Here is a 14,525-nt window from a genome sequence, read left to right on the forward strand (position 1 = left end):
AAAACACTTCAAATATTATCTGTGTGCCTGCCCGTCACTGTCTGAACTGACCACGCTGCACTCCAGTGGTTAATGTCTTTTAAGGAGTCGAGGGGCAGATTGCGCGCTGGCTGGAGGAACTAACACAGTTTGCTTTCAAAGTCGAATACTGAGTAGGAGCTCGCAGGTGGTGGTCCTCAGGGTCCTAAAAGAGTATGTGTTAAACTCCTGCCATGGAACGGCTGGAGCAGGACACTTTGGAGTTTCCAAAACCGTTCGTCGGCTTCGTCAAGGTTTCTACTGGGGTCAGCTCAGGAGAGATGTTGAGGACTTTTGCCGCCGCTGCGACCTCTGCACGGCGCCCAAACTAGATCAACGAGATCAATTCCGCACCCGCTCCAGCAACTGTCAATAGGGGCCATGGAGTCCATTCCCACTCACAGACATGGGGAACCGCTATGTCTTGGTTGCTATGGACTACTTGACAAAATGGCCAGAGGTGTATGCTATACCGGACCAGAAAACAGAGATTGTGGTGGACATGCTGGTCAGAGGGCATGTTCTCCAAATTTGGGGCTGTGAAGACTATCCATAGTGACCAGGGAAAGAACTTTGAGTTTGCAGTTTTCGCTGTGAACTCCTTGGAATGCAAAAAACTCCTCCTTTACACACTCAGAGTGACGGACTTGTTGAGCGGTTTAACAGAACCCTGGCTAAACAACTTGCCATCCTCACTGCAGAACACCAGCGGGACTGGGACATGCACCTCCCCCTTGTCTTGCTGGCCTACAGGTCTGCTGTACAGGAGTCTACAGCATGAACGCCCGCCCTGCTTTTGTTGGGAGGTGAATTCCGGACCCCTGCAGAAATGACATTTGGGAAAGTTCCAGATACACCGATGGTTCCACCGTGACCAGAATATGCCAGGAAAGGAGTCAGCCCACACTTTTGCCCGTGACCAGCTACAGAAATAATAAAATAAATAAATTTAAATAAAATAAAAATATAAGTTTGGATTCTCAAGACTGTTTTAAGTGATGATTTCAGAGGGACTAAACTAATACTTCATGTTGAGATGTGGTTCCTGTTACATCATATCATCATATCATCATGTTAATATGTTATTATGTCATACACAGTCTGAGTGGAGGAATGAACCTTTAAACAGAGCCACTGCTCACTCAGCCATGCACGTGCACAGTGGAGATTAAACATCACACACACACACACACACACACACACATTAATGAGTTTAATCTGTTCAGAATCAGAACCAGCAGCCATCACTAAATAATTCAGACCTAGTGTTTACTACCAGGCCCTATAAATATCCTTCCTGTAGAATACAAACCCATGACTCTGATGGTCTGATGTTCCACTGACAAAGGTTAATCCCTCTCTGTCTAATAGAGGATGTTTATCTACTGTTTCACTGTCATATCTTCATTGTTTTCCCAGAAAAACATCATTTTATCTTGTTCTAATCAGCGTGGCATTAAATAAAACAACACGCAGAGGTCTGACAACACGTAATAATGTGAGAGTGGACATCATTAGAACATCATTAGAACATCATTAGAACACTGAACAGCTTGTGTGATGGAAACGGTTTGAGGGAAGACAGAAGATTGAGATGTGTGTTACATAAAGTAAAAGGAGCTTTAGCTGCTTTATGAGCTGCACAGTAAACTACACACAGTTACATAACAGACGCTTCTCAACATCAGGAAACCCAGAGGGAGGGGCTGTTCAATCGCTCTGATTCATAATCAATAATCATGCAAACACAACGTGTACCGTCTATAGCTCGTTACTGAAGTCCCACGCTCTTACTTTGAAAAGCGTATATATCTGCATCCTGTCCAATCACAGAGAGCGACAAAGTAACACGTCAGCTGACCTTTTGAGCTGATTAATGGTGGGGGGAGGGGGAGGAGTCTGTATTAACTCCATCACCAGTGAAACCTGACCCTTGCTCTTTAGCTCCGCCCCCGACAGGAAACAGCTGCTGATGATTGGTTTTGTGCAGAGTCAGCATGGCTGCACCACACCATGACCCTGAGAGAGAGAGAGAGAGAGAGAGAGAGGAGTAGAGCGCTCTGAACACAGCTTTATAACAGTAGTAATGATAATTATAATCATTATCATCTCATCTGGAAGAGAATCACTATCCTCGCTTCAGTTACATTATACATATTTTACTACGTTTCATTATTATATCATCCTCAGTATTGACTAAAATAGGCAGAAAACTACATACAATCAGGGTTCTCACCAGGAATGGAATGTTTAACAGCGTAGGGGGATCGTGAGGCGCTAGTGTTGTAGGGGAGTCCAGGGGAACCCCCCCCAGAAAATGTAGAAAATGATAACCCTCTGAGGGGCAAATTATGTGAAGTAAAGCTAAAGTTTTTTGGTATATACAGTATATATATATATATATATATATATATGACAGTGTATTTATATATATATGAAAAACTATATATATATATATCTGAAAAACCCAGACGCCATCTTTGTAGTCATTTATATTGTTCTAGACAGAAGACTAAAGACAGGCAGACACTGTGATTTTTTTTTAATCGTTGTATCAGCTCCAGCTCAAACTCATGTTCTCACATCTCTTCTGTGTCGAATGATTCTGAGTAAATGAGCTAAAATTGTAGACAGAGGTTGTTTGGGAACTTTCTAGAGAAGCGCTGCTTTCTCCCTGCTTTTTATGTCTGCTGTCTTTTGTCTTGTAGATCGAAGAGGACACTCTCTATTTTCAGCTGGTCTCTTATGGTCACATTTTTTGGTGATTTTTAGGTGAGCCCGCGTGTCCGGACGGAACGTTTGCGGCCGGATACAAGATGGACTCCTGGTTGAAGGTGTCATGTGCAGGTGTAGGTGCAGACCCAAATGCAGGGATGGAGGCGGGGCTCAGGTGCATAATTCCAATATTTATTGTTTTCTGGGGCATGGTCAGTCCAGGGAGGCAGAGGTAATCGAAAACACAAAAAGGCAAACCAAGAACACAGAGCGAGGGTCAGAACGTCCAACTGCAGGGGAAAAACACTTGTCGATCCAGGAGTTACTGGCATGAAAACTGAGCCTAGTTCACAAGTGGTATCAGTAGAATGAAACAAAAGTAACATCCCAGCACTGACCTGAAGCAAAGCTTCCACATTTATACCCAGCAGTTAATCAGTTGCAGCTGGAGACCAATCAGCAGGAGAAGGCTGCTGGGAGAGAGGCCAAGATCTCCTGCCTGCCCTCCAAAATAAAACCTCATCCTGACATAGCCCCCCCTTTAAGGAGCGTGTTCCAAATGCTCCAAAACAAAAACAAAAAAAATTAAACTACCCAAACACCAAACCAGGGTGGGTGGACGGGGCCCGGAGGTGGGTCAAAACTAAGTTCAGGCGGCCTCCCATGAGGCGGCGCAGGTGAAGCCGGGGACCAGGGCTCGGGCGGCCTCCCATGAGGTGTCGCAGGCGAAGCAGAGGAGCAGGGCTCGGAAAGCTGGGAGTTGGCGGCCTGGTGCGGGGCGCCGGCACTGACGGCGACGTTGGCGGCCTGGTGCGGGGAGCTGGGACTGGCGGCAGAGCAGGCGGTCGGGTGCGGGGAGACTCAGGAGAGCTAGCCTGACAGCTAGGGGACTCAGGAATGCTAGCCTGACAGCTAGGAGACACAGGAACGGTAGCCTGACAGCTAGGAGACGCAGGAACGCTAGCCTGGGATCTAAGAGAAATAGGAACGCTAGCCTGGGAAGCTAGGAGAAACAGGAACGCTGGCCTGGGAGCTAGGACAAACAGAGACGCTAGCCTGGGAGTTAGGACAAACAGGGACGCTAGCCTGAGTGCTAGGACAAACAGGGACGCGAGCCTGAACGCTAGGAGACTCGGGGACGCTAGCCTGAATGCTGAATCATCGCGCGGGCGGCATCAGGGAAAGGCGATCTGGCGTGCTCTGGGGTGCCTGGTCTCGGTGTGCCTGGGGGCCGGCAGGGCAACTTGCAGCATCCCCTTGGTGCCCTCGGCGACTATGGGCGTGGTCGCTGTCCCTGGGGGCGCTTCTCTTGGTGCCCTCGGCGACTATGGGCGTGGTCGCTGTCCCTGGGAGCGCTTCTCTTGGTGCCGCTTCCGTTCCGGGTCATTCTGGCCTGGGGTCTGGTCCCTGCTGGCTCTGGGCCCGCCGGCGAGTGCCCGCTAGCTGCCCGTTCGGCGCGGCTCTGGCCGTCTGCTGGGCGTGGGCCTTGGCTCCGCTGCTGGGGTCTCGGGCGGGGGCTCTCTGGGCCCTCCCCTTGGGGGTTGGGTGGGTGGGGGGGTGGGATGCTGGCGGGGGGCCTTGGGGTTAGGGGTTGGGGTTGGTGGCGGGATGCGCTGGGTGCTCGGCTGCTTGGGGCTTCCTCGGATGTGTGTGTGGGGGGCGGTGGCTGCCTCTCAGCCTGGGGTCTTGGGGGCGTCTGGGGGGTTGCTCGGCCGTGGGGGGGTGGCTTGGGGCTCCCTGGCCCCCACTCTTTCTGCTGGCCTGGCTGCATATGCGGGCCCGGGGCAGTTCCTGGGTTTGCGGTAGCGGTTTTTGCACATATACTGGTATACGATGCACTGACACGCCTTGAGATGTGGGATAAAACTCATACTGGGCTTAACTTTAGACACGTTAATCCCAAATACCTGCTTTAGGTACTACCATTCACTCATTTCCCCTGTTCACAGCCACCATCATTATAGCTAAGCTTCACTTATTGATTACACAACATAATAAGCACAATATATTCTACAACTTCACATCTCACCCTCACTGTAAAACAATCTATTCCTCCCCACCCTTTCTATTTCGTACCTTGAGTTTCTCCTCCCTGCTCCCTTTCCCCTCCCCCTCCCTCTCCACTTAGGTGTAACACTGCTCTCCCTTTTTATATCCTCCCTATAATAAAAGACGTCTTACCCTTCATTAGGGAGGGCTGGTGATGGTCACAATTAAGCAATAGAATAAATCAATTTATTTAAAAAAAAAAAAAAAAAAAAAAAGAGACAGTGTCCTGAATGTGATTTACTTTAAAAACTACTTTCAACAACTCAGAGCTGCCCTAAAGAAAATCAACACTACATCATTTAATCACATTTCAGCCTTAATGAAGGAAAAAGTCAAAAGTGACACAAAATGTTATTGTGCTGCTAGTGATTAATAAATGGGTCTTTGTGGCTCCACTGACTTTGACTTATTATTGTTTTTCTTGTAAAACTATTGAAAAAATATTGGTCCATATCATCCAGGCCTAATGTAACCAAAGCAGTAACGTTTTATCTTGTAAAGGATATGATTGTATTAAATTGTGTGAAATGAGGCGTTCAAACACTGTTTAAAGTATGATTTTATTAATATGAGTGTGTTACCTCAATAACTAATAGAAATCACTAGACTGATATACTGCTTTGTTATGTAGCAAGTGATGCTAATGCTAATGCTACACTACTTTAGTTAAACAAAGTAAAAAGACTGTGACTAAAATAACTTGTCAGCCTTTTTGTTAGATGTTAATTGTACTTAGAACCAGTTTGAAAAATTGCTTACATACAATTAAAAAACTTGTTCTAAATTATCTTTTATTCCTTTTTTCCATTTAGAGCGATGATTTTAAGTAGGTGATTTGGTTTGTTTTATTGATAAATAACTTTAAAATAAATGATTTGAATGAAAAAAATCGAGATAAAACCGTGATCGTGATTTCACAAAGAAAAAATCGTGATATATTTTTCCCATATCGCCCACCCCTACGTCCAACAACGGTACAATGGTGTGAACGTACCATTAGAACTCTCAGATGGAATCCACCGTGGTGAGGAGTGGAGAGTTTGTGTCAAGGGAATTGACCACATTATTGGATATGCTGGAGACCAAAGACTCAAGGTTACCGTGCTAGCCTGAAACGAAAACAAATCCACATCTTTCATAAACCTAGAGCAGCAGCTTTGAACTGAGCCTCTGTCTTAATGTCTATATCAGAACTTTAACTTCTCTCTGTCCCTGAGTCCTCCTCATGTCTCCTGGATAGTTCTCCTGTGTCCTGTCTGTTGGAGGCAGGTTCTCCTGTATTAGCAGTTCAGTTCAACTTTATTTATATAGCGTATTTTACAACAAAGTCATCTCAATGCGCTTAACATAATATAAAGTCCACAGTAAGAAAGAAAGGTTATCGCATCATCGCTACAGGTGCTGCTAATAGCTACGCTAACTGATGCTTTTTTCGACAATTTCCATACAAACAATCTTGGACTTCTTTTCCTCAGACTTAGCTTCACTTATTCGCTTAAAGCTCCAGAGTTTCTGAGAGGATGTCCTGATGTCCCACCCTCAACAGCTCCACTTTCTCTCACTGCCTCTCCCAATCTACCAGAAGCCACACCTCTACTTTTCTGCACGCGCATTGTGGAACATAATACGGTCGCATCAGGTCACATTGATATATGTCTATGGGTCAGGTAAGAACCTAAATTATATTTACATGTTTGCTGTTGTGACAAACGGCCTTGTTTACGTGCACAGTTCCACATTCACTTTGATTGACAGTCTCAAAAACAGGAAGTGGAAGCCTATTGGCTGGGTGCACTCAGCGATCGTTTCTATTTGTATAGGGGTCTATAGGATGAAGGAGGGACTTATGTACATTAATGTATATGAATGACCACCAGCAGTAGACCATAGTAAAAGACTAGTTAGAGATTTATTCACATTTCAAAAAAATCATATAAACATAGATTTATCAGAAACTCTAGATATCAGCTTTAAGAAAGCTCTTTAAATCCAACTGCCTTTTTAGTCATTATCTACCGTCTTCCAAGCTGACAAGACACAATGTCACACTTTAGATATAGTGTGGGCGTGGCTTGACTCTCCCCTCTCTTCCTCACTTGTGCTCAGTTTTTACATTAAATGTTGTGTTTACAATAACATTTCCAGTGATTTCAACTCAATAAAAGATGCAGCGTCCAAATATAATACTTCAACATTTAATCAAAACACCTTAAAGAAAATTAAGTGCTGGAAAAAAAAAGATAAATAAATGAGGGGCTGGATCCAATCAAATAAGTGGCGGTGAAATGTGGGAGGTGCTGGATTCGGCCCATATTAAGCTCTGGGCTGATGTATGAGTTTCTCGGTTATGCAGATTAAAAAAAGAGTTTGAACAACACGGGCATGTCTGGTTGGAACGCAGCGTAGGCGGTGACATCACACCGTAGGGGATCAAAATGACAGTGTTGGGGGTCTACTGTTGCGTGTCAGCCTCTGGAAATGGAGACGTAGGGAGACGTTGAGGTGATGCTCAGAGTCAGATGAAAGAACCCAAACATCTGGAGATGATCTCTCCAATGAGTTTAACAGCCTCACTAACCTGATCTGCTGCTGTGGAGTGAGAACATGCATGTTGACCCGTATTCAGGACGGTGGACATTTCCACGCATAGAAGCACATTTTTGTAATCAACATTATCACTGATGTTACTAATCATTTTTGCATTATTGTATATGTTACACACATTGTGGTTGGTGCCAATCTGCAGACGGTCTGTATATTTAATTCTATTTATTACTTTGCCCCCCCCCCCCCCCCACTGGTAATAACTCCCCCTATGGTTGGATGGTAAATAAATATTTGAAGCTTCGTTAGCAGCTCATTTTGTTCACCATCTCAGACGTAAACTGTGCTCTGAATGAAATGCTTTTTTCTCCTTATGTTTCAGGAGACAAACGTCGTTACCAGTTGAGGTGTCAGAGGTTCCCCTAAGCCTTGTTACCCCCCCATGTAGGAGAAGTTATCCCTGTCGTAAATGGAAGTCTGCTTCTCTCGGGTAAATGAGCTGCTTTTTTAATACGTAGCTGTTGGATCATTTCCACTCTTTCTACTCTCACCGTTTCCTCTCTAAACCTGTTCATGTCCTCCTATAGAAGACATTGGTAACATGCCCCGCCCATTTAGCGTACTGCCCTGATGACTTACGCAACCCACCTACAGAACAGATCATAGAGTCATCAGTGCAGTACGCTAAATGGGAGCCTACTGCACAGACTCTGGCTCCAAATGACATCAAATTTGGAAGATGGAGTCACTCCTAAAACCCACTGGTTTTAGACGGTACCTGTAATGAAGCTCTATCATAGATCATATATAATAGTAGTTTAATCAGGTTCTTTTCTTTAAAAGTCCTTCTAGAGCAGCAGGAGATCATTAAACTGTTGTGTTTGTGAGACACGTTCAACACTATTTTGCTATTTTGGCTGTTGTGACACAGTTTGTAACCAGACTAAATGGTGATTCTGGTCGCACTGGGGGACTTCTGACAGCTGACGGTGGCCACCGGCTGTAGAAGTTGATGTAGCGTACACAAAGTGGACAAACTTCAGCCACGTTGTGCCGTCGACTCGACCGGAATCTTTAGTCAGATTGATTAAAATTGTGTAACTTTGCTGTGATTGGACAGAATTACAAAGCTGCACAGAATTGGCTGAATTTGAATTAATAGTTTGACACGACTCTGCAACCTCGCGTGGACATCGGGGGCAGTGCCTCTGGATTGGCAGACCGGGGGTGGTGGTCCCCCTTTTTAAGAAGGGGGACCGGAGGGTGTGTTCCAATTATAGAGGGAACACACTCCTCAGCCTCCCCGGTAAGGTCTATTCAGGGGTACTGGAGAGGAGGGTCCGCTGGGTAGTTGAACCTCGGATTCAGGAGGAGCAATGTGGTTTTCGTCCTGGCCGTGGAACTGTGGACCAGCTCTACACCCTCAGCAGGGTCCTTGAGGGGTCATGGGAATTTGCCCAACCAGTCCACATGTGTTTTGTGGACCTGGAAAAGGCATTTGACCGTGTCCCTCGGGGATTCCTGTGGGGGGTCCTCCTGGAGTATGGGGTATCGAACCTCCTGATAGGAGCTGTTCGTTCCCTGTATGACCGGAGTCAGAGTCTGGTCCGCATTGCCGGCAGTAAGTCGAAATTGTTTCCGGTGAGGGTTGGACTCCGCCAGGGCTGCCCTTTGTCACGGATTCTGTTCATAACTTTTATGGACAGAATTTCTAGGCGCAGTCAGGGCGTTGAGGGGGTCCGGTTCGGGGGCCTCAGTATTGCATCACTGCTTTTTGCAGTTGATGTGGTCCTGTTGGCTCCAACATACCGTGACCTTCAACTCTCACTGGATCGGTTCGCAGCCGAGTGTGAAGCGGCCGGAATGAGAATCAGCACCTCCAAATCCGAGTCCATGGTTCTCGACCGGAAAAAGGTGGAGTGCCTTCTCCGGGTTGGAGATGAGGTTCTGCCCCAGGTGGAGGAGTTCAAGTACCTCGGGGTCTTGTTCACGAGTGATGGAAGGATGGAGCAAGAGATCGACAGGCGGATTGGTGCGGCGTCTGCAGTGATGCGGAGTCTGCACCAGTCCGTCATTGTAAAGAGGGAGCTGAGCCAAAAAGCGAAGCTCTCTATTTACAGGTCGGTCTACGTTCCAACCCTCACCTATGGTCATGAACTTTGGGTCATGACCGAAAGAACAAGATCACGGGTACGAGCGGTTGAAATGAGTTTCCTCCGTAGGGTGGCTGGGCTCTCCCTTAGAGATAGGGTGAGAAGCTCAGTCATTCGGGAGGGGCTCAAAGTAGAGTCGCTGCTCCTCCGCATCGAGAAGAGCCAGATGAGGTGGCTCGGGCACCTAATTAGGATGCCCCCTGAACGCCTCCCTAGTGAGGCGTTCAGGGCACGTCCCTCCGGAAGGAGGCCCCGGGGAAGACCCAGGACACGCTGGAGAGACTATGTCTCTCGGCTGGCCTGGGAACCTGGAGGAAGTAGCCGGGGAGAGGGAAGTCTGGGCCTCCCTACTGAGGATGCTGCCCCCGCGACCCGGAAACGGCTAAGCGGGAGAAGATGGATGGATGGATGGATAGTTAAAATTCCTGGAAGGTCTGTTATACTGTAACTATATAACACTTGGTCTGGTCAGGATACAGTATGTAACATGACTCAGCATGGAAATGCTGAATCATGTTTTAATGATGATGATGATGATCTTTTCAGGACTTTAATGGTTGATGATTTTAATATTCAGATGATGAATGATTTCAGACGTTCTGCCATGTCTCGCTCAGCTTTGTGTTTAATTGTGTAAATAGGTTTTGTTGCTTATAAAGCTCATAGAATTAGTTTGTAACAAAAGCATGTGTTTACATCTTGTTTCCTGAGGTTTGTCTGTCTTCAGCTGAAGGACGTTTAATAAGAGAACAGTGCTGGTTGCTCAGGCTGCAGCTTTGTTCAATATTGTCTGCGATGTGTTTGCATAAAACACCCTGAGGCGTGTTCAGCACCTGGAATGCAGCGTCTTGGCCTCTGAGTTGATGACGTGTGCTCAGTGAATGTGTGGAGAATAGATGGAGGGGATGAGAACCCTGCTAGCGCTGAGCAGTGGGACGCCAGCTTCAAACGCTTTGTGCTAATTTCAAAGAGCTTCAGACGTGACGGCGTTTCTCTACGTCTATAAAGCTGAGCAGCTTCTACTGTCGTTGGAGGAGTGGGTTAGAGGACGTCCAATCACATCGTCTCACTGCACCCGTCCTAATGAGATGTGTTTATTGATCTGAAGAATAAAGAGCCTCCGCTATTAGTGATTAGAGCTGTTCACCTCTATTAGCATCAGTTAGCTCCACAAAACAAGTGCATAAGAAAAGGGAGTGGATGTTTTTTTACCTGCATGTTTCTGTTTTATTCACCTCCTTAAAGCAGGTGTTCTCAACCTTGGGGTCAGGACCCCATTTGGGATCGCAAGACACCAAGAGGAGGTCACCAGATGCCTTCAAGAAACAGAATATTTTCTGAACAAGTTATTTTTACCATTTTTCTACAACTTCACCAAACTCACCATATTTTAACATATTTTCATCACTTTTTCTTGCCATATTTTTGCTCCTTTTAATGTATTTTTACTACATTTCTCCCATTTCTGACACTTTTACATCACATTTTAATGTCTTTTCTGCACGTTTTTCCACTTTCCAGACATGTTCAGCACTTATAAACCATTTCTACCACTTTTATACCTAATGTTACATATGTTGACCATTATTGTCACTTTTAACCTCTTTTCACCAGATTGACTGATTATTTTTGCTAATTTCATCACATTTACCTCATGCCCATTATTTACCAGTTTAAAAGAATTGTTCTAATATTTACACGTTTTCTGTCAATTTTTTGCTACTGTAATTTCTGTGGTTTTTAAAATCTCATTTCACCTCCTTTTCCACCATTTTTGGTCACTTTGAACCATTTTATTAGTGATTAAAACCATGATTTCCATCTTTAAGATGACTATAATAATAATAATAAACATTCCTGGATAACAGTGGATATTATTCAGATGAATAAATAAATGTGGTTATCACAGATTCATAGAACAATAGACCATCATTTTACTGACTTTATGGATGGACCCCAAAAATCTCTCCTTTATTCCCCCTTATAGATGGTCCTGTCTCCACATGACTGTTCTTCAATGTTCATGTCTGTGTTCAACCACCTTCAGCTACAGTGGGGGTCCCTGCTCTCTGGAACCTTTATTTTGGAGGGTCCCTGCTCTCTAGAACCTTTATTTTGGAGGGTCCCCGCTCTCTGGGACCTTTATTTTGGAGGGTCCCCGCTCTCTGGGACCTTTATTTTGGAGGGTCCCCGCTCTCTGGGACCTTTATTTTGGAGGGTCCCTGCTCTCTAGGACCTTTATTTTGGAGGGTCCCTGCTCTCTAGGACCTTTATTTTGGAGGGTCACAGGCTGAACAGGTTGAGAACCACTGCTTTAAAGGTCTCAGTGTATCTTGTTCTGATCTATTGTTCAAAATGCATTATTACTACAAGCAAATATGAAGTGATAACATTTATTTTTCTGCTTCTGAAATATACGTTAAGGAGACCCTCACAGGCTCTTCAACAACATTAAAGAACATTAAAATGACTTGAACCTTGTTGAACGTTTGGTCACATCTCTGACTGTAATGAAGGACAACCACAGTAACAATGTAACACTGTTACAGGGAGTGTTGCATTCAGGGACGTCAGGATATCTGTCCGAATGTATTTATTCTTATTTGTTTGTTTGAGTCCATTTTGATGTAGCGTTGCATGCTAGTTGGATAGCACTGTGTGTAACGTAAGCTCAGGCAGAGAGGTGTACAGTCAGTTATTGGTTCATATTGATTCATTTTTATATTTAAATGTGCTGCTGTTTGATGCTCAGCTCCATCCTTCAGAAGGTTTGAAATTGTTTTACGTATAAATTAAGCCTTTACATGTTGATTGGATATCTGCTGTATCCCTCAGACTGGGTCATACCTGTCAAGTATCCTGTTTGCCTGGAAACGCTCATATTTTACCCCTCTTTCCCATTAGATTAGATTATATGAGTTTATATTAGATTAGATTAGATTATATGGTATTAGATTATATGATATGAGATTAGATTATATTATATTATATTATATGAGATTAGATTAGATTAGATGAGTTTGTATTATATTAGATTAGATTAGGTTATATGATATTAGATTGGATTATATGAGATTAGATTATATGAAATTATATTATATGATATGAGATTAGTTTAGATGAGTTTATATTAGATTAGATTATATGAGATTAGATTATATATTAGATTAGATTATGTATTAGATTAGATTATATGAGATTAGATTAGACTAGAAATCACAAGCACCACAAATACACTATTAAAGGATGTAAAGTCTGAAACAAATCTATCTAATAAATCATCACTGCTGGTGGTCATTGATATGCATTAATATATATATAAGTCCCTCCTTCCTCCTATAGACCCCTATACAAACAGAAACGATCGCTGAGTGCTCACAGCCAATAGGCTTATATTTCCTGTTTTTGAGACTGTCAATCAAAGTGAATGCCTGTGATCGTCAACTGGTTTTTAATAAGTTTTAATTTGGAGAATGAGCGGGACACGTGACTGACACATACTCTGTGCAGAAACCATGTTGTTTACATATGTGACGCTTGAAAAATTAAAAAACAAACAATGAATGAACCACTGTTAATGCTCATAAATAGTTTATCACCTGAGGACTCAGTCATTTATTTCATGAAACTCACTTTAAATACAGGTGAATGATTGTAGGACACATGCAACGTTCCTGAAAACAACATCAGATGTTTAATGACCAGATATTCATACATATCTGATAGAAAACCCAGTGTATAAACCTGCGGCTCTGGAGCCACATGTGGCTCTTTGACTCTTTTGCAATGGCTCCTTGTAGCGTTTAAAAAAATATGGTATTGATGATTAATGACAATAACTTAAAATAAAATTATGATAAAATAATTGGTTACCCTAAAAATGAATCACATTGTGCAATAACTTTGCCACCATCCTACTTCACCTCCTGCAACATCTACAGATCATCAACTTTCCTCCACCTGTGGCTAACCTTAAGTTTTAAATCCCTGGTAAGAAACTAAACCAACAAAAACACTATTTCTGGAAGAAAATACAGATTTTAATTGTGTGGGAAAAGATTTATTTAATTGCCAACATTTCGGCTTAATATGCATAATGCATGTTTGATTTGTTGCAAGAAATGAGCTATTAGCATGTGTTGACCGACATGATCACTCACATGTCATCAAATTAAACTTATTTTTTGTAGCCCTTCAACTCCATTAACTCATAAAATTATTTTATACTATTTTAACTGTATAGAATCTTAACACTGTATTGTCTTTATTGAGAATGTTTTTTTTTTTTGGCTCCAGGAGGATTTTAATCCAGGCGATATTAGGCAAAATGGCTCTTTTGAGAGTAAAGGTTACAGACCCCTGGTATAACTGATAGAAAACCAAAGAGTATTAAGTATCAGTTTCAGTGGATGAGTTTCCATCTCTACATGAAGTCTCCTCATCACTGCTCCACGTCTGCATATCAGTCTATTTACAGATTTTTATGGTGACTTACTTTACTGTAACCAGACTGAGATAACGCTCCGTCTGCTCCTGTGAACCATCACCTCCGTAGTTCTCAGGTTGTTTTACACTGAGCCTGTGTGTGCATGCATCTAATTTACTATGTATACGTCATAGGAAATGTGTCTATATAACGCTGTATAAATCTGTATGATGGTGACTGTCTATACTCTGTGCATCTCTGGACATGAGTCATGGAGGCCCCGCCTTCTCCAGCTCCTCTGAGCCGTGGTAGAGGCCCAGCTCCCTTAAGTCCTACCTCTTATCCGGGCCCCGGAGGCGTGCCACCCTCCCATTCCCCCCATAGCTCCGCCCCTGAATGAGTGCATTCTTATCCCATGACAAGCCACACTACAGAACTCACTCACACGTGCTGTCCCTTACAGGAGAAAAAGCCAAAAGAGCTGAAGTCAGCATCACATGTGAACATTTTTAAATCAAAGTTAAATTAACTCTTTACTCTGTATATGATTGACAGAGAGATTTATGGTCATGTTGATGATGTCATGTGTTTGTTGATGATTTTAATTGATTTTACTGATT

General features: G+C 43.8%; 1 protein-coding gene across 2 annotated transcripts in view; it reads left to right on the plus strand.

Annotated features, from left to right (window-relative positions):
- The window catches only part of iqsec1b (IQ motif and Sec7 domain ArfGEF 1b), a 137,103-nt gene that overhangs the window by 36,223 nt on the left and 86,355 nt on the right, over positions 1-14,525 (plus strand). The window contains exon 2 of one of the 2 annotated variants that reach the window (XM_028447093.1): positions 7,709-7,816. The exons of the other annotated variant lie outside the window; for it this stretch is intronic. Within the exon in view, the coding sequence (XP_028302894.1) occupies positions 7,709-7,816 (108 nt within the window). The remainder of the gene's footprint in view (positions 1-7,708; positions 7,817-14,525) is intronic. 2 annotated transcript variants of the gene reach the window in all.

The sequence above is a fragment of the Gouania willdenowi genome, chromosome 5 (genome assembly GCF_900634775.1).
Source record: "Gouania willdenowi chromosome 5, fGouWil2.1, whole genome shotgun sequence".
Lineage (NCBI taxonomy): Eukaryota > Metazoa > Chordata > Actinopteri > Blenniiformes > Gobiesocidae > Gouania > Gouania willdenowi.